This window comes from Nannobrachium achirus (assembly GCF_963921795.1).
Source record: "Nannobrachium achirus genome assembly, chromosome: 5".
NCBI lineage: Eukaryota > Metazoa > Chordata > Actinopteri > Myctophiformes > Myctophidae > Nannobrachium > Nannobrachium achirus.
The window spans coordinates 37103914-37123719 of NC_137814.1; the positions used below are offsets into that span (position 1 = coordinate 37103914).

Here is a 19806-nt window from a genome sequence, read left to right on the forward strand (position 1 = left end):
TGCTCCCTTCAAGGCAGCAGAGCAGTTTTAAACAGTCAGCAGGGAGGACTACAGTGTTAGTGTGTGCGTCCGCCATGTATTCCTGTGTTGTGCAAGAGAACCAAGAGGGGAGAGCATCAGGCGACAGTGCAGCAGATGAGAGGAAGCAGTCAGCACCGTAGTCACCATCAATCACCCAAGGCCATTGTGGTCCTGTCCAGTAAACGGCACCAGCACAGGCAGGCTAGCAGAGGGAAAGACGGAGAGGGAAGCACAGAGAGAGGGGGCAGGGTGCCTGCAGGGAGAGCCAGGGGGAAAAGAATGGCAGGGGATCATCATCAGCCTCCATGTCCTCCTCAACTGGTGCTACTGGGCTGGGGGGCAGTGCTGCTGTCCTACTGCCTGTCCTCCGTGCTCTCTCAGGTCCCCGATCCAGAGGTAAGAGCCTGATATCTCACTCTGTTGTTCTCCACCGGTTCTCCTAGGGAACCTCCTCTGGGATATTGTGTGTCCCGCTCGCTGTTTAAAGGGTAGATTTATGTGTTGATGTACAATGTCTCGTTGCCACTGCTGTTGTTGGTACACCCGGCCCTATTTCACAAAGACCAAATACATTTATGGCGAAACCTGATATATTATGAGGTTCGATGTGGAACTGAAAAGGCATACATGTTTTAATGGGATCAAAATGTGAGAGTGAATACCGCATGGCATTATTGTTTCGTTTTTGTTTTGCTTTACTCAATTATTATGTCAAATGAGAGTCACCAGGACAAAGTAATCAGCAGGTTTGTGCAAATGACACAATGCATGTCACAAGATCACTGTACTGGTCCAATTACAAAATGGTTACTGTAAACCATTACAGTCACTGAAAGACTCAAATAACACACTTTAGAGGGAAAAGGAGCATTTGTTAGTTTACTAAAGCATCCGTAAAGAAATGAAAAACAAATGTCAATTAAATATATCTTTGTAAATCAACATAACTACTAATACAATTACCGTAATATTCTGGGCACCTTTACATCATTCACACAATAATAATAATAATCTTTGTAAATCAACATAACTACTAATACAATTACCGTAATATTCTGGGCACCTTTACATCATTCACACAATAATAATAATAATCTTTACTGTCCCCGAAGGGATATTTGTCTTTACAAGTGTGTTCGACAACAACAACAACAACGGTAGCTCAGGGGTAGAGAAACTGTCATTAGAACACGGGAGGGTTCTCAGTTCAATCCCAGGCTCCCCCAGAGTTAGTGCCATCGTAGTCTCTTGATTACAGACTTCTGCATTGCTGTCGCTCAAGGGAAAAGAGCGACAGAACTTTTCCCTGAAGATGGCTAGCCAGATTGGTGCCATCGGTGTATGACTGTGCGTGTGAATGGGTGAATGTCATGCACATGTAATGCACAATCTCTGTAAAGCTCCTTGGATAAATGCACCATTTACCATTTACAACAACAAGAACATCACATAACCATGTAACACAAAACAACATATCACAAAGACAGCGTCAGACAGAGACTTGAGTTCATGCCACCCCAGAATAGCAGGGATGCAACAATAGAAAATGCCCTGCCGGTATGGAACCATATAGAAACACCCAACACCAAGCTCTGGTTTTATAAGAATGTTGACATTTTTCAAGTAGGAGGGAAACATTCATTTGAGGGTGAATTCTTGTCAGAAAATAAATCTAATGTAAAAACAACAAACAAAACAAAAGCTAAATATCCCATCGAATAGATCTCCAACATGCCTCCAATTGTGTATAGTGTTTTAAAAAGAAAAAGAAGAAAAAAAGCCAGCAATCCCCCCAACATGCGTCCTTTCCTCCCTTCAGGAGGGCAGGACTTTGCTTATGACTTTGATCCATCAACATAATTGGTATAAAACAGGAGCGTGCACTCACATAGAATGTTCTCATTTCACATTGGTTGTTTACCTTTGGCACACCTGTTGCTTTTGTTTACCTCTGCAGAAACAAACACACAGATTTTAGGGATCGTTGCCTTGCGATCTGGCTGGCTAGGCCTGTGACGTCTTATACCGGTACATGTTGGCTCACTGAAGCCAACCAGGTTTGACACACAGCAGAACCAAAAGAAAAAACTAAAAAACATTTTGCTTCAATGCTCAGGCACTGAGAGGCTCATTCTGTGCACAGGTGAAATCATCTTGAAAAAGTAAAAAACTATTGCAAACTTTACAATAACATGGATACATTTGTTTCCTTCTCGCATACAAGTCTGTGACAAATATATTAGCATGATACTTTTATTCTTAAGTGACTTGTTTCTTTTTTCACAACTTAACAGCATTTAACTTGTTCTCCTATCCTGTCCCATAACATATACACCCTCAACTGTGCTCACTATGCAAGCACTGAATCATAATCGTGATCACAATTCATTGTCACATTATACAGAGGTAGGTCTACTGTACAACGGAAATTCAAAAGCTCAGCTTTAAGGTGCAGGACCACATGGCACAATATGTGCCCAACAACATTCAAAAATAACAGTAGAGTTTTATATTGTATATCGTCGTTGTCGGGTGAAAACCTTGTATGTCCAAAGCTGTTCGTTTTGCATTATCATTTTAAAAATGACTTAAACTAGTGAAAACAGCCGATCTACAAGGACACAACGCCTCGCGGTGCGAGGCGTTGTGTGCTTGTAGATATGCTGTTTTCACAAATTTTGTGCAACGGCCTTGTATGATGAAGCAGGGCTTTACTTTGGGAAAGAACGTACAAATTTGAAACTTGGAGATACGAGGTTTCTGCCCGACAGTGATGATATTCTTGCAATGCATTTACTGGGGGTGTTGATGTCTGTTTACTCTTCTTTATTTACAGTGCACTTTCTTGTTCTGTAATCTGTATCGTAACTGCTGTGCCGCCTTTGACGACTGAATTTTCCTCGCGGGATCAATAAAGGTTTTGTTCTATCTTATAACATGATCCCATAATAGCCTTGACCACTTGAACCCCAATGGCCCCTTTCCTGGGGGAACATTCGCCAGAAATTGCAGATTTACAAGCTCACAATGCGTCACAGCACCTTATAGTTTGGCAATGCGATTAGAAGAGCATAATATGTAGCTGGCCTTAATTGTATTTATTTATGCGTTCAAACTGTTTATACCTGCCTCTCGTCATGTACAGTACAGTAAGAATCCATTCTCTGGGCATTCCTTATTATGCACTTTGTGCATGGCATACTGTAAGTGCGCTCCCAATAAGTCAAGATATCACAGATGTCTGTTATTACTTACTTACTTACGCCAATTATCCCTTCTGGGGCTTAGGCTGTCAACAAGAGTTCTCCAAGCATCTCAAAGTCCAGAGCCAACATCTCCCGCTGTCCCCAAGTGTGTCTCATTTTCTTGGCATCTGCCTCCAAGTGTCAGCGCCAGGTGTTTTGTGGCCGACCTCTCTTTCTTTTCGCTTGGGGTTTCCTCTTGAGGTACTGTCTTCAGTGTCTTGTGGTGTTTGAGGCCGGTGTACGGAGAGTATGGCCTATCCTTCTCCAACTCCGTTGCATGATCTCATTCTGGCAAATCGTGGCCGAATCTGTGAGGTTAAGAACCGTCTTCATGAGCTTAATTGCCACAGTTCTTTGTTGCTGATAGTGTAAGGCCAGCGGATCCGACAGTCAGACAGTTGTTGATGAATGACTGGATTTTGTTTGTGATGTGGTCCTCCATGTCATAGCAGTCAGTACCTAGGACTGAATTCACATTGGTTTTAAATGAGGGTACAGGATGACCGCAGTAATGGCCATGCACTTGCTTTCTGATTTACCGGTATCTCATTTCAATGTTAATGTTTCTGTGAGCACAGAGACCTTTTGTTTAAAACCCGCGTCTCCTGACATCATTATATCACATTATTAGTAGATTTTAAACTAGTGTGCATCCCTTCATGCAGGACATTGGTTTTGTTGCTAGCAAAGCATTCTGTGCTCTTTTGATCTCATCATGACATCTCTGCACCTCATGCAGGGTGCAATCTGTTCTTAAAGGTAATTGCACCCATTGTGTTATACTCAATTATTTCCTTACTATTTCCTTAATTTCCTTACTATAATTATATACGTAACATGAAACCTTTCTATATGGATACAGAGTACTGGTCTCTTTGCCATGTCATTTTCTATTTCCCCACATCCTATTATCTCCAAAGGCAGCAACACCATTCTGACCAATCCGGTGTTGTTGTATTTTGGTGAAGATGATAGAATCTCCAGAGAAAAGGATGAAAGGGAAAATAGCACCAAAAAGCAAGCCATGAATGTAGATTAAATGAAACCCTTTCTTTAGATTTGATTAGGGGTGCATCAGACCAGAGTGTTAGGGTGGCTCCAGCAGCATAACAGTCACACACTCACTCACACACACGCATGCACGCACGCACGCATGCACGCACGCACGCTCGCACGCACGCACACACATGCATTTTCTACAATATTCAACAATGTAAGGAACAAAATATCTTTGTAGACTGTCAGTGATACATCGCCCATGATTAGTTATACATCACTGGGCTTTCAGTTAATGATCCATATACAGCATGATAAAATGGTTGACTGACTTCTAGAAATGTAAGACTGAATGTTGACACATGCATAATATCCTTCAGGAGACTTGGTTCTAAATCCTGTCCCGGATTGCAAAACATTATTTTTCAATGGCAATTTGCTTATGCATGCTCATTTGCAAAACACTGTTTTTCAATGGCAATTTGCTTATGGGTGGCCAACGCATAAGGTTGGAAATATGGCATTCACATGATAACCTTTGCCCTATAACAGCTTATTAGCTTTGATATGATATGCTATAATATAGGACCTTTTTAGTCTGACCTTATTGTATGCCTCCTGAAGGCAGCAACCTATATTCTCTATGCAAAACATGGCTATTGTTAGAGGTAATATTTCTTGCTAATCTTAGAATGCTGTTATCATACATAGATGTATATAGCATCTGAAGTGGTTGTCCAACTATCTTTGAACAAAAGTTCAGTTGTTGCAGCAGTTGTGACTTTAGGGCTGCAGACAAGCATCCATACCAGGTGGTACTACAGTACTGAAGAACAGAGCTTTTCAATATTGTGTGGCTTATTGATGCTGGTTTTATTCTGCACTGAAAAATAAGGAAGAGGCCACGATGGACAATAGAGGATATGTGTTTTTATTAAAGGAATTTGTGCAGAGCTTTGCTTTTATCAATGTGTTTGTTTTTCCGCTAGTCTGGATTTAAGAATTATTACGTATCTTATGTTTTTCTATATGGATCCCTTTTTTTTTGTATCATGGATGAAAGCCCAAGACAAATTTTCCACTTTGTGGGATAATGCATTTAATCTTGAATAACGGTATTTATTCAAAACCATTAGTCGTTTACTCATTTACTGCAGTTTTATCAAGGGTGTTAACATGAAACCCAGGGTCCCTATTCTGGGAATGTCATAACTCACAATAGGTGAACATTTGAAAAAAAAAGAAAAGAAAAAAAGCCAAAGATTCAGCAAAAACTGCAGATTTACAAGGTCACAATGCATTCCCAATTTTTATGCTTGACCCGTATATACCGTATATAGTGAGCATGTGAAATATGTTTCAATAGGTGTTATTGAATAGACGCAAAGTAACGCGTTGTGAATTTGTAGATCGGAGAGACTTGGGTCCATTTCAGGGACGTGCAGAGAATGTTAGAGAGGCAGGGGCTGAAATTTCTAAAAGGGCCTTTTGGTGGTGGAAATCTTGAAAATAGCAGACCTCCATGCGCTGCGACATGTTGTGAACTTGGAGGTCGACTATTTAAGGTGCGTTATACCAGGGGTTTTCAAAGTGGGTGACGGGGCACCCTGGGGTGCCGCAAGATCATTTCTTAATATTTGGAATTTATTTGAACACTTAAAAGCATATTTAGTATCACTTTAAACTTTAAGTACAAAGTTATTTTCAGTCATTTCTAACCAAAATGGCTATTATCTCAACGTTTTCCTCGCAACATAATTGCTAAAACATGGCATAAATATAAGGTGTTGGAAGTGAAAATTATGAATATATTGTAGGGGTGCCTCAGATGAAAATAAGGGGTGCCCTGAGCCAAAAAAGTTTTGGAACCCCTGCGTTATACCACACTGATAACACAAGTCAATACAAGAGATTTGTTGTAATGGCATGGACTTCTACACAGAAAGGGCAATTCTTTCAACATATATGCTGCATTCAAGTTCATGAGAGTTTGGACAAGGCAATTTTCTTGAATGCCGCCTTCAGGTATGGCATGGAAAGAGGGCATTTGCATTTCTTTCACCATAGTAAAAAACAGCATTCATGGTCTGGAGAGGACACTTTTTACACACAGATAAAAGCCCCCTTTGATGTCTATGTGTGCACGTGCCTGCACCATTGTATGGCTAAATATAAACAGGAATTTGACTGAATGATGTTTTGTCTTTCACAGCTTGCACCCACAGATCCTCCACCGAAGCCACCAGAAGTCACATCAGAGACTGTTGTATTCTGGGGCCTACGGCTATGGCAGGTCATCGGCATCTTCTCCATGTTTATTCTTGCAGTCAGTAAGTGATTGTATTTGGCTGTGGACCCCCAACTGAAAAATACTTTGTGCCAGGGACCCCCATACAAGATTTGCATCCTTAAAATGTTTCAAAAATACATATTCTTTTGTGATATTCTTTTTAAATGAAATAATTTCTGATGGGAAATATGCGGTTAAATTGGTAAAAAGTTATTTTGATGGTATATTAACAACCCCTCAAGGACCCCACTTTGAGAAGCACTGCCTTAAAACAACAACAAATTAAGCCTTACATGTGGGGGTGATAAGACATGGAGGTCAGGGACGTGCTGGCCATTGGGAAAAGCGGGCCAACTCCCGAACGGCCGGTTCATTCCCGGCCTGGCCATTATAGGAAAAAAATACAAAATAAAATGTCGGCCTTCGTTCCATTTTGGGGGCTGGGCGGCCAACAAAGTAAATGGTCACTGTCGGGCAGAAACCTCGTATCTCCAAGTTTCACATATGTAATTTTTTTTTTCGCTAAGCAAAGCCCTGCTTCATCATACAAGGCCGTTGCACAAAAGTAGTGAAAACAGCAGAACTACAAGCACACGTTGGCTTGTAGATCGGCTGTTTTCACTAGTTTAACTTTTTTTTTATGATAAAAACAAAACAAACGGTTTTGGACATACAAAGTTTCCACCCAACAATGACAAAATATAACTCATGTAATTGGCCCACTGGCTTGTAACTTGTCATGATCTGAAATGGCAAATCTTTCAGTAGCAGCAGCGCTATAGAGAGAGATCTCTCTCTATAGCGCGCAATGAGGGCCTCTCCAACTCTTTTTCCCTGGCTGAATCAGGGGCCCAGCACGTCCCTGATGGAGGTCTGTTGTGTTATTGAGATTAATGGGGATTGGATTGGTTGCAATTGGTGTCCAAGTCGATTAGAACCCAAATCCCAATTCCCACTTTTCATCACTGGCGCCAAGAAAGAGTCGATCAAGTGGGAATTACACGTTGTGTTGCAATGTACATTCTGCTTCCAACATCACAGCAGTTGTTTTCTCTGAGCCCAGCCAATAATTACTAATTTGCTACAACACAGAAACTTTAGCATTAGTGGTCATTTACGATTCTTTAACCAACACATTGTCCAGGGATTCGCTAATCCATTAATGTTTAGGCTGTTATTTGTTTGTTTGTTTGTTTCAAGACAGAAACATTCACCAATACAATGAGTTCTAATGTGATTATGCCTCACTTAACGAGTGCCAACATAAATCCATGGATATTTAGGCTGAGAGTTTAAACACCCAGCCTAAACTTTAACTTTAACTCTGTGTGTGTGTGTGTGTGTGTGTGTGCGTGCGTGCGTGCGTGCGTGCGTGCGTGCGTGCGTGCGTGCGTGCGTGCGTGCGTGCGTGCGTGCGTGCGTGCGTGCGTGCGTGCGTGCGTGCGTGAGAGAGAGAGAGAGAGAGAGAGAGAGAGAGAGAGAGAGAAAACACTCTCACTGGGTGTAGAAGTAGAGGTCAAGGAGTACACGGCACGCACATCCACAAGTGAAGTCGGCTATTTTGACGTGTGCTGAATCAGAATAGATTAATACTGTAAACAAGGAGAAGGTCTGCACACCGTCGTAATGCTCCCAAAAATACATATTAACTGAGCAGTAATAAAAACACAATGTTTCTGCCTCTGTGGCCTCCACCTGATGAAGGCTGCATAAGCCGAAAACATTGTGTTTTGACAGCTCAGTAAATAGATAATAAATATGTCCTTCAACAGTCAAGTTACCCAGAGTGTTTTCATTGATCTGTTATTCCGTTATTGATGCCCTTTGGTCCATGCAGCTCACAACACATCAGAACAGACGTCACTCACACAAATTAACACACACTTGCTGTGAAATCTCCAATGTCCGACTGAAATGGCAGTATACTTATTCATCCAAAATGATGAACAGGCCAGCTGGGTTCAGATTCTACTAAAATCTCTGTCTGTCTGTCTGTCTGTCTGTCTGTCTGTCTGTCTGTCTGTCTGTCTGTCTGTCTCTTCCTCTCCTCCCCTCCCCTCCCCTCCCCTCCCTCCCTCCCTCCTGCCCTCCCTGCCTCCCTCCCTCCCTCCCTCCCTCCCTCCATCCATCCATCCATCCATCCATCCATCCATCCATCCATCCAGTTATTACACTGTGCTGCATCTTCAAATGCCGAATCCCAAGGACCAAAAAGGAGATTGAGGCACGACATCAACAGAGGCTGGCGGCCAAGAGCTACGCTGACACGTTAGAGACCGTGCCTCCTCTGGACCAGCTGACGGAGATCCCAGGATGTGAGTGCCTGCCTCTGTGCTTTAACCTTTCCAGTGCAGTAGTGCACCCTTAATTACAGGACTATACAGTGAAGTGCATTTAACAGGGTTCCCACGGTCATGAAATTCCTGGAAATATTTTGAAATTAGAAAAATATTTTTCCAGTACTGGAAAAGTTTGGGAATTGATCAAGGGTCCTGGAAGGTCCTGGAAAATAGCTATGCATTGTCTTTGGTTATTGATTTTGTTAATACCTCTGAAATGACAAATTAAACATTGGCCAAATTGTCAAATATTAGAGGCAGAAATTCGCGAGGCGTTGTGAGCATGTAGATCGGCTATTTTCACAATAAAATTCTTAGTGCTCGTCAGGGTGCCGGGTCCCCAGTTCAAATATGATTATTTTGGGGATCACGGCCTGAAAAGGTTGAGAACCTCTGGCATACACTACTTGTCTTTGGGCATTGCGCATAGGAGTAAGCGACTCGTTATTGAGCTGAATTATGACATAACTGAAAGGCAAGACCAGTATGTTATAACAAAACTTTATAAGTCAAGTTTAATCTCCTCAAAAAATGTCAAAGGCAGGGCCCTTAGCCAATGAGGAGCAGCGTTCTTGGTGACATCACCACACCAACAAGTGTGACCTGATATAAATAACAACAGCATGTGGGCTCGAGACCAGTAGGCTATGCTATATCAGTATACAGTACAAGTACAAAGGCAATGCCCTTAACCAATGAGGAGCAGCCAAAGAAAGGGTAGATCTTTGTGCCCATACATGGTGTTCCATGCAAGCCCACACTGTTTTGTTTGGAACAGTATTTCTAATTACAAATCAAAAGTTGGTCATTTGAAAAGCCATAACTTATATGTCCGATTTACAAAACCTGCAACAGACGTTCATCTATACCCCCAAAAAATATCTATCTCTCCAGGCCTCAGCTGTAACAGGCACATGTAGCAACTGATATATTGTATACTGTACCTGCAAAAAAAGGCTTTAATGCCTTTGTGCTCCAGTAGGCTAAATCCTTTCCTCTTATCCTTCTATCCTCACTCACTTGCCTCAAGAACCACTTAATTCAGTCTTTTTCAGTTGTTTTGAATCCCACGTGACCACTTTTGATGTCTCCCTTTGACATCTCCGATCCATCTTCCTGATTGCTTCCAAATCTTCTGTGGATTGGTCTAAGCTGAACAGAACTATCTCCTCTCCGCTCCTATTTCTCATCCTTTTCTTTTCCCTCTTGTTGAAAACGTATATACCGGTAGTTTTTGATAGATGTATTTTAACACTGCCCAGAATGGCTGTCGGTGGACTAGCCGGAAATTTCTATTATTGTATTATGATCTGAGACAGCATTCATTGTATAAGACAATCAGCGCGGTCCCACGATCCCACGTTCCCACGTTCTTTTTTTCTCCATCCCGATCGGCTGGTGTTTACTCACCAGCGAATTATGTCGATCTGCATTGGCATATAGTGGGGATTTTGCCGGAGGCATCTTCCTCCCCATGCGCTTCACGTGCACGATCCGTGCACATCAAGGTAAACGAATGTAATCCACTCCGTATGCAGCGCCCATGTCAACCTTTTTCTGATCGAAAACATCACGGACAGATGCTATGCTAACGCCTCCTCCTACAATGAAAGTGAACGGGACTTTTGCTATAGAGTACGAAAAGCTACCAGAAGCACTTCCGGTTCAAAGGGTTGAGAGAATGATCTTTTTAGATCAGAAGAGATGGAGAAGGGCTGCCGATCGTTTTTTTTTTTTTTTTTTCGATCATTAGCCTATCACTTATTTAGTTTTTTATGACCTAGTACGGAAAATTCCGGTCCGGCTAATTTAAGTACAGAAGAAGTACAGTTTAATCCTGTTTTAATATTAAGTGGCTCCCCGTGGCTGAGAAAGAGTTAAAAAGGCATGGCTCAGCACAAAAACTACCGTTTGGCCAATCACCACCTCCTATAGCATTCACTAAATACTGTAGATGAGAGATAGCCTACTGTAGTTAGTCATTCTGATCTATTAAATATTCTTAACTGTTTTCCTGCTCTGTTGTTCTGACATTTGTTCTACAGCAATTCTTATTGCTTTATCTTTCTCCTGAGTCTTTTTTCATTGTCTAATTCTTCTGTTTTTCTCCCCTCTCCGTGTTACAAATTCACCTTTCATCTGTTTGATTCTGTCAATGTATCTCTTCTCTTCTCTTCTCTTCTCTTCTCTTCTCTTCTCTTCTCTTCTCTTCTCTTCTCTTTTCTCATCCAAATCTGTTTGGAACCTTTCCCTTTCCCTCTGCTCCAGCAGCCATCCCAGACACTGCTGTGCAGACAGTCTCTGAACAGGTACAAGCTCAAAGTACAAACGCCAGCCAGCTCCCAATAGTTAGGGAGGAGGAGGAAAACATCGGCCCCCTTACTCTGCCAGAGACTGGATGACCTCGCTCCTTTCTTCGGGCTAATTCACACTTTGTCGCACGGTCGTGCCACTCGCCAAAAGATGTTTTCGGGTTGTGCGATGAAGTACGGTATAAACGTATCTGATCTCAACATCCTGCTCCAGTTCATTGGCTCAGTGTCATGTTAGAGAATGCAGGGACAGGCATCATGGATAGCATTATTCATGCTTGTATCCTCTATGTGATGTTCAGGCTGGTTCTCTGCTGTCTATGCTGCAAAGTAGATAGGCCTACAGTATAGGTCAATCATTGCAACACTCTAGGTGTAATGAGCATAATCTGCATCTTGCCAGCAACCTGTTGCCAGGTCGCCATAATATTGTGCGTCCCACAGCTAAATATACTGTAGAATACAATTGTTCTGCATGTGCAGGAGTAGTCTATACAGTTGTAATCCACAAGTAGAGTTAAAAGTACAGTATGGTACAAGAGTTGTATGGCTACAACTTACTATGTGCTAACTGTTATCTACAAAGTTAACTTTTTAGAGCAAGCGAACTTCAGCATTTTGTAAGGCTTTATCTTGTTCATAATAGCCCAGTTGGTATTTTTGGTTATGCAGACACACACTGTACTGTATATATATATATATATGCTCAAGCACAATTTTCGTAACTTATGAATGAGATATAGAAACTAGTGTAGTAAGTATAGATTATTTAGCTACTTTATTAGATGGTAACGCATGCCATCCTCTCTTCTCTGCTGTCTGCTGTTTTTCTATTTCACTACCTGCTTGTTCACTTTCTGCCTGTAAAATCTCTCATTAGCATATTAAAAATAACTCTCTGTTCTGGTAACACTGGTAACTGTCAAGATGTGTTGTTGTTGTTGTTGTTGTTGTTGTTCAGCTTTTCTTAATTATCCTTATCTGCTGTGTTGTATAATTGTATAGGACTAATTTGTATTTTAAATAATTGCCAATAAGCATTGAGGACATGACAGGAGGGGAAAAAAAGAATGTAATAAACCACAATAGAGACATCATGTCACAACAATCCCCACTGGCGTCACGGAGGGTTGAGCTAATGTACATCTGAATAAATCCTGACAGTGTAAGTAATGAAGCATGCGGCTGGAGCTGGACTTATGGGGAGATGAACTACAGCTGTTATGTACAGATAGCCACATCTAATCAGTAATCTCAACCATGACATCCAAACACAACATAGTAGCGTTTTCCTCTGCATTAGCCAAGCAGAAATACAAAAACTGGTGTTGCTTGTAGCTTGATTTGCAAAAATATGTTATTTTTCCAAAAGCGGCACTGTCATACTACAGAGCATACATTATTGGCTTAAGATATGCAATTGCCTCTCCACAGTAAGCTAATTACACCATGGGTGGAGTATGGAATATACGACGTGTGACAATTTAAATGGCTTGACAGCTGTTGGAGAGTAAAGCTACATTGAGGGGCAATTTCTCCAAATGTAATGAATTTATGTAATCAATACTATTATATACAGTGCATATTATTATTTCAAACTACAGGAACTGTCAAGATCACACTGAGCATGTGTGTTTCTGTCATGACATATATTTTATGTTCTATTTTTAAAGGTATATAATGAGTACTTTGTTGGTATAGTTTGTAAACACAACATTCAAAGTTGGTTCCTCCTACCTGGCTTAACAACACAAATTGGCTATTTTCAGAAGATTTTTATAATTTTTTTACTCTTGAAAACTTGAAATGGGACATTCATAATGAGTACTTTCTACTTTTGGTACTTTAACTACATTTTGACACCAATACTTTTGTACTTTTACTCAAGTAGGTAGGCTACATTTTGAATTCCAGACCTTTACTTGTCTTAGTATTCTATATTGAGTATTTCTATATTGCAGTATCGATACTTTTACTTAAAGGGATATTTCACTTTCAAAAAAACTTTTGGTCATTTTATCGTCTACTCGGCTTATGTGAACATCCTGGACAGTTTTCTATTTGCTTGATTCAATATTTAGATATTTGATATTCGTTTTATCAGACACTCTCCACCCAGGGCCCCTCCTATACAAACTCATTGTAACTTCAAAATCCATTTTAACCATGATAGATTCATCAAAAACACCCACCTTTTTTCTGGTGAATCATACTGTGAGCTGGCCGTGTTTTCTCGATAACGTTTTTCATTTATTTTTAATATTTCTTTGGGAAAATGGAAAAGATTTAATACAATAAAAATAAATGAAAATAGTTATCAGAAAAACACAGCCAGCTCACGTAATAGGAGGACAGTATGAGTCACCAGAAGAAAAACACTGTTTTTGATGAATATATCATGGTTTGGAGTTTGCAGTTAAAATGGGTTTGTATAGGAAGGGCCCCCGGCGGCGGCTGTCTGATAAAATGAATATCAAATATCTAAATGTTGAATAAAGCAAATTAAAATCTGTCCAGGGTGTTCACAAAAGATAAAATGCCCAAAGGTTTTTTTTTTTTAAGTGAAATATTCCTTTAAGTAAGAAAGAGTACTTTTTCCACCACTGTAAAAATCTATCAAAATGAAGGCTAACATTCCGGATGACTGTGACTTTTTGAATGTCACACTCATTTCTTCACCCTAACAGGAGCTTACACAAATTAAGTAGGCCTATGTCATACAGAGAGCAATGGAGAGAGCAATTGCCTTTCCCGTTTCATTATACGTGGCACATAATATGGCACATACAATTACTAGCAATGATCATGATGTGGGAAAGAAACATATTTCGTCTCTCTTTCACATCACGCACACATTGCCACATTGCTTTTCTCTTTTAAAGGGAGAACATCTATCAAATGTAAACACATTGGGAGGATGATGTGGACTTATTATTCATTCAATATGGACTCATTTTGCTCATTCATGCTCATCACCTTCTTTTTACTTAGTCACCACCTTCTGCTGCTAAAGTACACTATACAGCAGGGGTCTTCAACATGGGGTCCTCAGAGTTACTACAGGGGGTCCTCCAAATCTTTGTGTGATAGAAACCTTTTTCTCCTTTTTATATTAACCACTTGAACCCTAGGCATCCATATTCTGAGAACTTTAGCCAAAAATAGCAGATCTACAAGCTCACAGCTTGTGAGCTTGTATAGATCGGCTATTTTCGGCAAAGGTGTTTGGTGAAGAGGGGAAGAAGAGCAGACTAAGTACAGAGTGAAATGTCAAGTTAAGTATTGACGGTTCAAGTGGTTAAATATCTGAAAACACAAATTGACATGAATCCAAAATACAATGATGATTGTGCTGTCAAACAATGAAACTATATGGCATCTATGAGAAGGTTGTGGGGGTCCCTGCTTCATCGCTTTCTCAACTAAGGGGTCCTTAGCCTGAAAACGTTGAAGACCCCTGCTATACAGTATAAGCAGCCAAACCTCATGAGAGGAACCACACAGTGATTGACATTTTCAGTGTTAACGTAACAGTGAGAGTGTTAAAATTGACTCATATGGACCAATACCAGGGATTTGACTGTACTGTCTCAGTGTCACGTTTATCAAGCTCTGAAAGTTGTTGTCACTCTGAAACACATATTGCTCACACATGTCACGGTCACTGAAGGGTAGGGAGGGTAGAGTGTCATCTGGGGGTCATGGCATGATGATTCCCACTTGACAGAGTTGCAGAGATTGGTTAGGGGTTTGCTTTGGTTTCACTGCTTCCCCCTCAGGAATCAGACGCAGATAATGAAAACTAGGAAGGGAACCAGTCCTACACTCAATCATAAAGCCCTGTTGAATTAACCGCTTTCAAACCGGCGTTCCAATTTTTGGGCGTGTCATTATAGGCGAAGGTTTTTGCAGAATCCCACACTTTTTGGGAAATAGATCTACAAGCTATTATGTGTCACGCTGAGACACATTTTGAGCTTATAGATTGGCTATTTCTGCCGTGAGACACCGCCATACGATGAATTTTAAAACAGGACTGGTTAATGAGGAACAGTTGCACATTTACATTTGGTGGTCTGTCAAATTGAACTGACTTCCTGCAGGGTGTGAATACAAAATACATTCAGTTGATATGTCATACAGCATATCCACAGATGTGAGGGCTTATATTTCATATGATGCACATATATCATTTTTATGTGCCGTACCCTTCAAAGTAATCTCCCCCAGATGATAATGCATCTGTCCCAATGTTCCTGACACTTTTGTAAGCTTCAACTTTTATGCGTCACAGCAGATGGTTGGAACGTCATCAAATCTCCTTACTTTCAGTTTAAGAGTTTTGGGATCAGAAAAAAAACATCACGGCTAGATTGGGTGAATAACAAGGGTGTGGTCATATAGTTAGGGACAGTCATGTGTGATCAATGGTCATCACCCACAACGTATGGGCAGGGGCGTCACATGGGGGGGAAAGTGGGACTGAGTTACTAGGGCCCAAGGTGGGGTGGCCCTTGATTATTTTATACTTTAGCTATTGAAAAATAGCAGATCTACAAGCTCACAGCTTTTTCACTAGTTAAAGCACAAAATAACGCAGTGAATCCTTGTATCCAGGGCCCAGAATTTGGTGCGACACCCCTGCGTATGGCAGTTACTCCTAGTCCTAATTTAATCCTCCAATCGAACTAAGACCCCTAGAATGCACTGCCTTCACAGTGCAGGCAAAGTCTGACAACTCTGATGACAGACGTACATGGGCATGGGGAGAAAAAGGGGTAAAAAGCTAAAAAAAAAAAAAAAAAGAAACATTTGCAATTGCAAATGTAACAGCTGCCAACCTATAGATACAACCTTTATTTGACAGGGCCAAAGCAGTCAGAATAAAACAACATACAAAGCAACAAAAATAACAACAGACACTAACATGATAAAAATACAAAAAATAATCTGTGTTAGCTAGTACATGGTTTAGAAACAAGAACAGGTCGTAGACAACATATCCATTAAAATCTGGAAAAGAGGACTGTACAGTGCCTATCTTGCCTTGGTTACATGTAACGCAGATGAATGCTAACCTGGTGATTGGAATGGGGATGTGTCGGAAAGGTGACCCGTCCCCTATTGCCTTACCACATTATGCCAAAACTTTAAAAGTTGTAAAAGTTTAGACATAAGGCCTAAGCAAAAGGTTCTCAAGTTTGCATGTTGCCTATGAGTCATTCAATGTCCATGGGCCTTGAAAGAGCGAGATGGGGCTATTGATTCACTTGGATTGCCCCTCTGCAAGCAAGCATGAGCTCGGAGAACAAGTAGCTCTGCAGGCAAGCATGCGCTCGGAGACCCAAAAGAGTAAAGAGCCATTAATATATTTTCAAGGCAACATATTCTTGAACAAGTTAAAAAACCTGTTATGCCTGTAAAGCAGCACTCATGGCGTCACAAACATATCTGTATGCTTCCACAGACAAGAGTGAATCAATACTGATACTAGGGTGTGTAGCAAATCTATACTGGGATGGAGGTCAAAATAAATAGATAGATTCACACAGTAAATAAAACATATACCTGCAATTCATCCTCATTGCAAGAGATGGCCTATCAACTACATTTTACTGTGTGTAAAAACACACATTTAGATAATGTGTGTTTTTGTATGTTTCTTACTAAATGGTACAGTGGTCACTTGTGTAATTTACAAAAACAGCAACTGCTTCTGTACATATTAGTGTGCCATGTTAGTCCACATTGTCTAATAAGGTCACTGTCTGGCTTAGATGGATTGATTCTAGTACTAATGAGTTGAACCAAAATGTAAGTCGCAAAGCAACCTGAGAGGTAGTGTTGAAAGTGTTTGGCTGATGAAAGAAATATGCCTACTGTACCAACAACCTATTGTAATTGCCGTGTTTGTATCCATGATTTACAGTGCCAGTAACTCAAATTGCTAGGAAATTTAATACAGACATTTTTAATGTTGCCTTTTTATAAAGCAGCACCACCTTTGCGATCTGTTCTATATATTTTGTATCCATCACCAGTATGAATTACAGGATCTGAGAAAGCTACATCTGAGACACTACAACAGCATCCGGCTTTGCAACCATAAAATAGAGTTTTCAGTAGATAAAATACTTCTGGCATTTATTTGAAGGAAGCCAAGGCCTTTCCTAGATGCAGTAAGCACAGAATTCTTGGCCTGCGATTCATATTTGAATTAATGAATGAATGAATGAATGAATTGTTTTTGACACTTTTGCTTTTAGCATTTGCATTAAGAAAATCATTAGTAAACAGCCCTAGTAGCGCATCTGGAAGAGCTTTAACACCATCGAAAATCAGGAAATATAATAGACAGTCCATAGTCAGATGTCTTGGTAATCAGAGTGAAGAGAAGAACTATTGTACTGTACACATCATGATGAACTGGGGCACACATAAACCAATGAAAAAAAAGAAACCGCATAGTGGTGTACCTGATCATCTTTGATTTATGTTATTCATATTAACCCATTTAGACCTGGACCTGACTATGACTTTACATGCTGTGATAAAGCTTTTGACTTTGCATAATTATTTACTGTACAGACTGTATCTGTGTTAACACTTGATATTGAACCACAAACCATGACTTACTTTACCCAAACACCATGGAATATGTTATGTATGGAATATGGCTGTATGCCTTTAAGAGCTGGGACACAGAACCATTATTAGTATTACTTTAATATTATTATGCTGTTTGTACAAGCATAGGTACAGCTTCATCAGGGTGGCATGGCAAATAAAATCCAGGAAAAAAGGTTTCATTATAAAAACTGATATTAGATTGATGGTTGTAGGATGTTTACATGTTTCGTTACATGTATCATTGTTTTATTTAATGTTTCTTTCTCTTTCCCTATCTGCTTTGTCCTCTCACTTTTCACGGAATACTACAAAATGATGGAGCGCATTAATAAAATATTAACTTATTTCACCCATTTCTTTACATCTGTAAAGCTGTGATGTGACAAGAAAACTGATTCTGATGTTGATGGGTATAGACAGGTTATTGACAGTGGTGGAAAGAGTATTCAGCACAGCACTTAAAGCATTATGTGGAAATATTCCCAACTCCCAAGTCCTGTATCAAAATACTTAAAGAACCAAAAGTAAAAGTACACAATATGCAGAATGTCCCATTTGTCCTTTTTTCCCCCTAAAATGAAACATTTTCTGGAGTAAAACGTACATTATTTGCAGTACAGAAATTAAACTAAGTAAAAAGTACCTCAAGATTTTACATAAGTACAGTGAGTAATTACACCACTGGTTATTGGTGGTTTTAGACAGGTTATTGATGGTTTTAGACAGGTTATTGGTGGTTTTAGACAGGTTATTGATGGTTTTAGACAGGTTATTGGTGGTTTTAGACAGGTTATTGATTGGTTTTAGACAGGTTATTGGTGGTTATACACAGGATATTGATGGGTTTGGACAGAATATTGACGTTTATACACAGGATATGGTACTGCACTAGATGCTGTTGTGAGGACTGACGTCTTTCTGTTGTATCGTTACAGCTGTAAAGGTAGAGGAAAAAGTAGAGGTGGAAACCGTCTCCGCGGAGGTGGAGGAAAAAGAAAAGAAAAAATCCAAGAAGAAAAAGAAAGCCAAAGAAGAAGAAGAAGAACCAGAACCAGAACCAGAGGAGGAGGAAGAGGAGACACCCAAAAAGAAAAAAGGAGGCAAGAAAAAGTGAACTGCTACAAAATTAACTCCACTTTTCATGGACAACTTTTGCAAAAGGACATTTCATATTTTGCACTTATTTATATATTTTTGTATATGGTATTTAAAGAAAATAAAAAAAATAAAAATTTCAGCTAAAATGTATGAGAAATGTGTCTTTTATACTAGTACTATACCCAATTTAGTTGTTAATTCTCGGACAACAAAAACATCCAGAAAATAATAAATGTACAGTATATAACACATTTATTGTTTTCCTTACAGTATACTGATAAACTTTAGAGACCAGAACACATCTTTTTTTTTTATTCCATGTTTACATTTACATTACACTTACATCAACTTGCCTAAATCAATATGGCATGGTAACAAGATATGACTTGTCTTGGCAAATCGTCTCCACATCACTTAAGCATAATCATACGAAAGACCACTTTCTATTCCTCTGAGTACATTTCAATATGAGATAAATAAAGAAAATTAAACATATTTTATACTTCTATGAGAGGTATTTGTAAAAAATAAACAACACAACATTAGCTCTATTAAGATTGGCCGTATTATACACTCAGTTCGAAAACACAATCAATTTACATTATACAATCAGAACAAAATACTGTTATAGGATATTAAAGTGCTCAAATATGAATGTCCATACGTTTTATGAGGGAATCACAACGAAGATGTTTAGGTTCTGAAATCGTCTGCCCTCAGGTAATGAAAGATATGGATATACTGCCTGTGTTGCCACTGTCCTAAAATACCAACCATCCTTACCCAGTGCCAATGAGTGACAACTTGCCACTTAGAGAGTAAAGTTTATAGGCTTAGGCATAATTTATACTCCTAGTATGATGCGACAGATTGTT

The 19806-nt window shown here is 39.9% G+C and overlaps 1 protein-coding gene across 1 annotated transcript; it reads left to right on the forward strand.

Annotated features, from left to right (window-relative positions):
* Positions 1–300: 300 nt before the first annotated feature.
* tmie (transmembrane inner ear) lies at positions 301–19727 on the forward strand (the record flags this gene model as incomplete). Its single annotated transcript, XM_080725758.1, has 5 exons — positions 301–417; positions 6475–6592; positions 8718–8867; positions 18769–18815; positions 19719–19727. 5 exons carry the CDS (start codon positions 301–303, stop codon positions 19725–19727), a joined length of 441 nt encoding a protein of 146 aa, XP_080581884.1.
* Between the last annotated feature and the right edge of the window lie 79 nt (positions 19728–19806).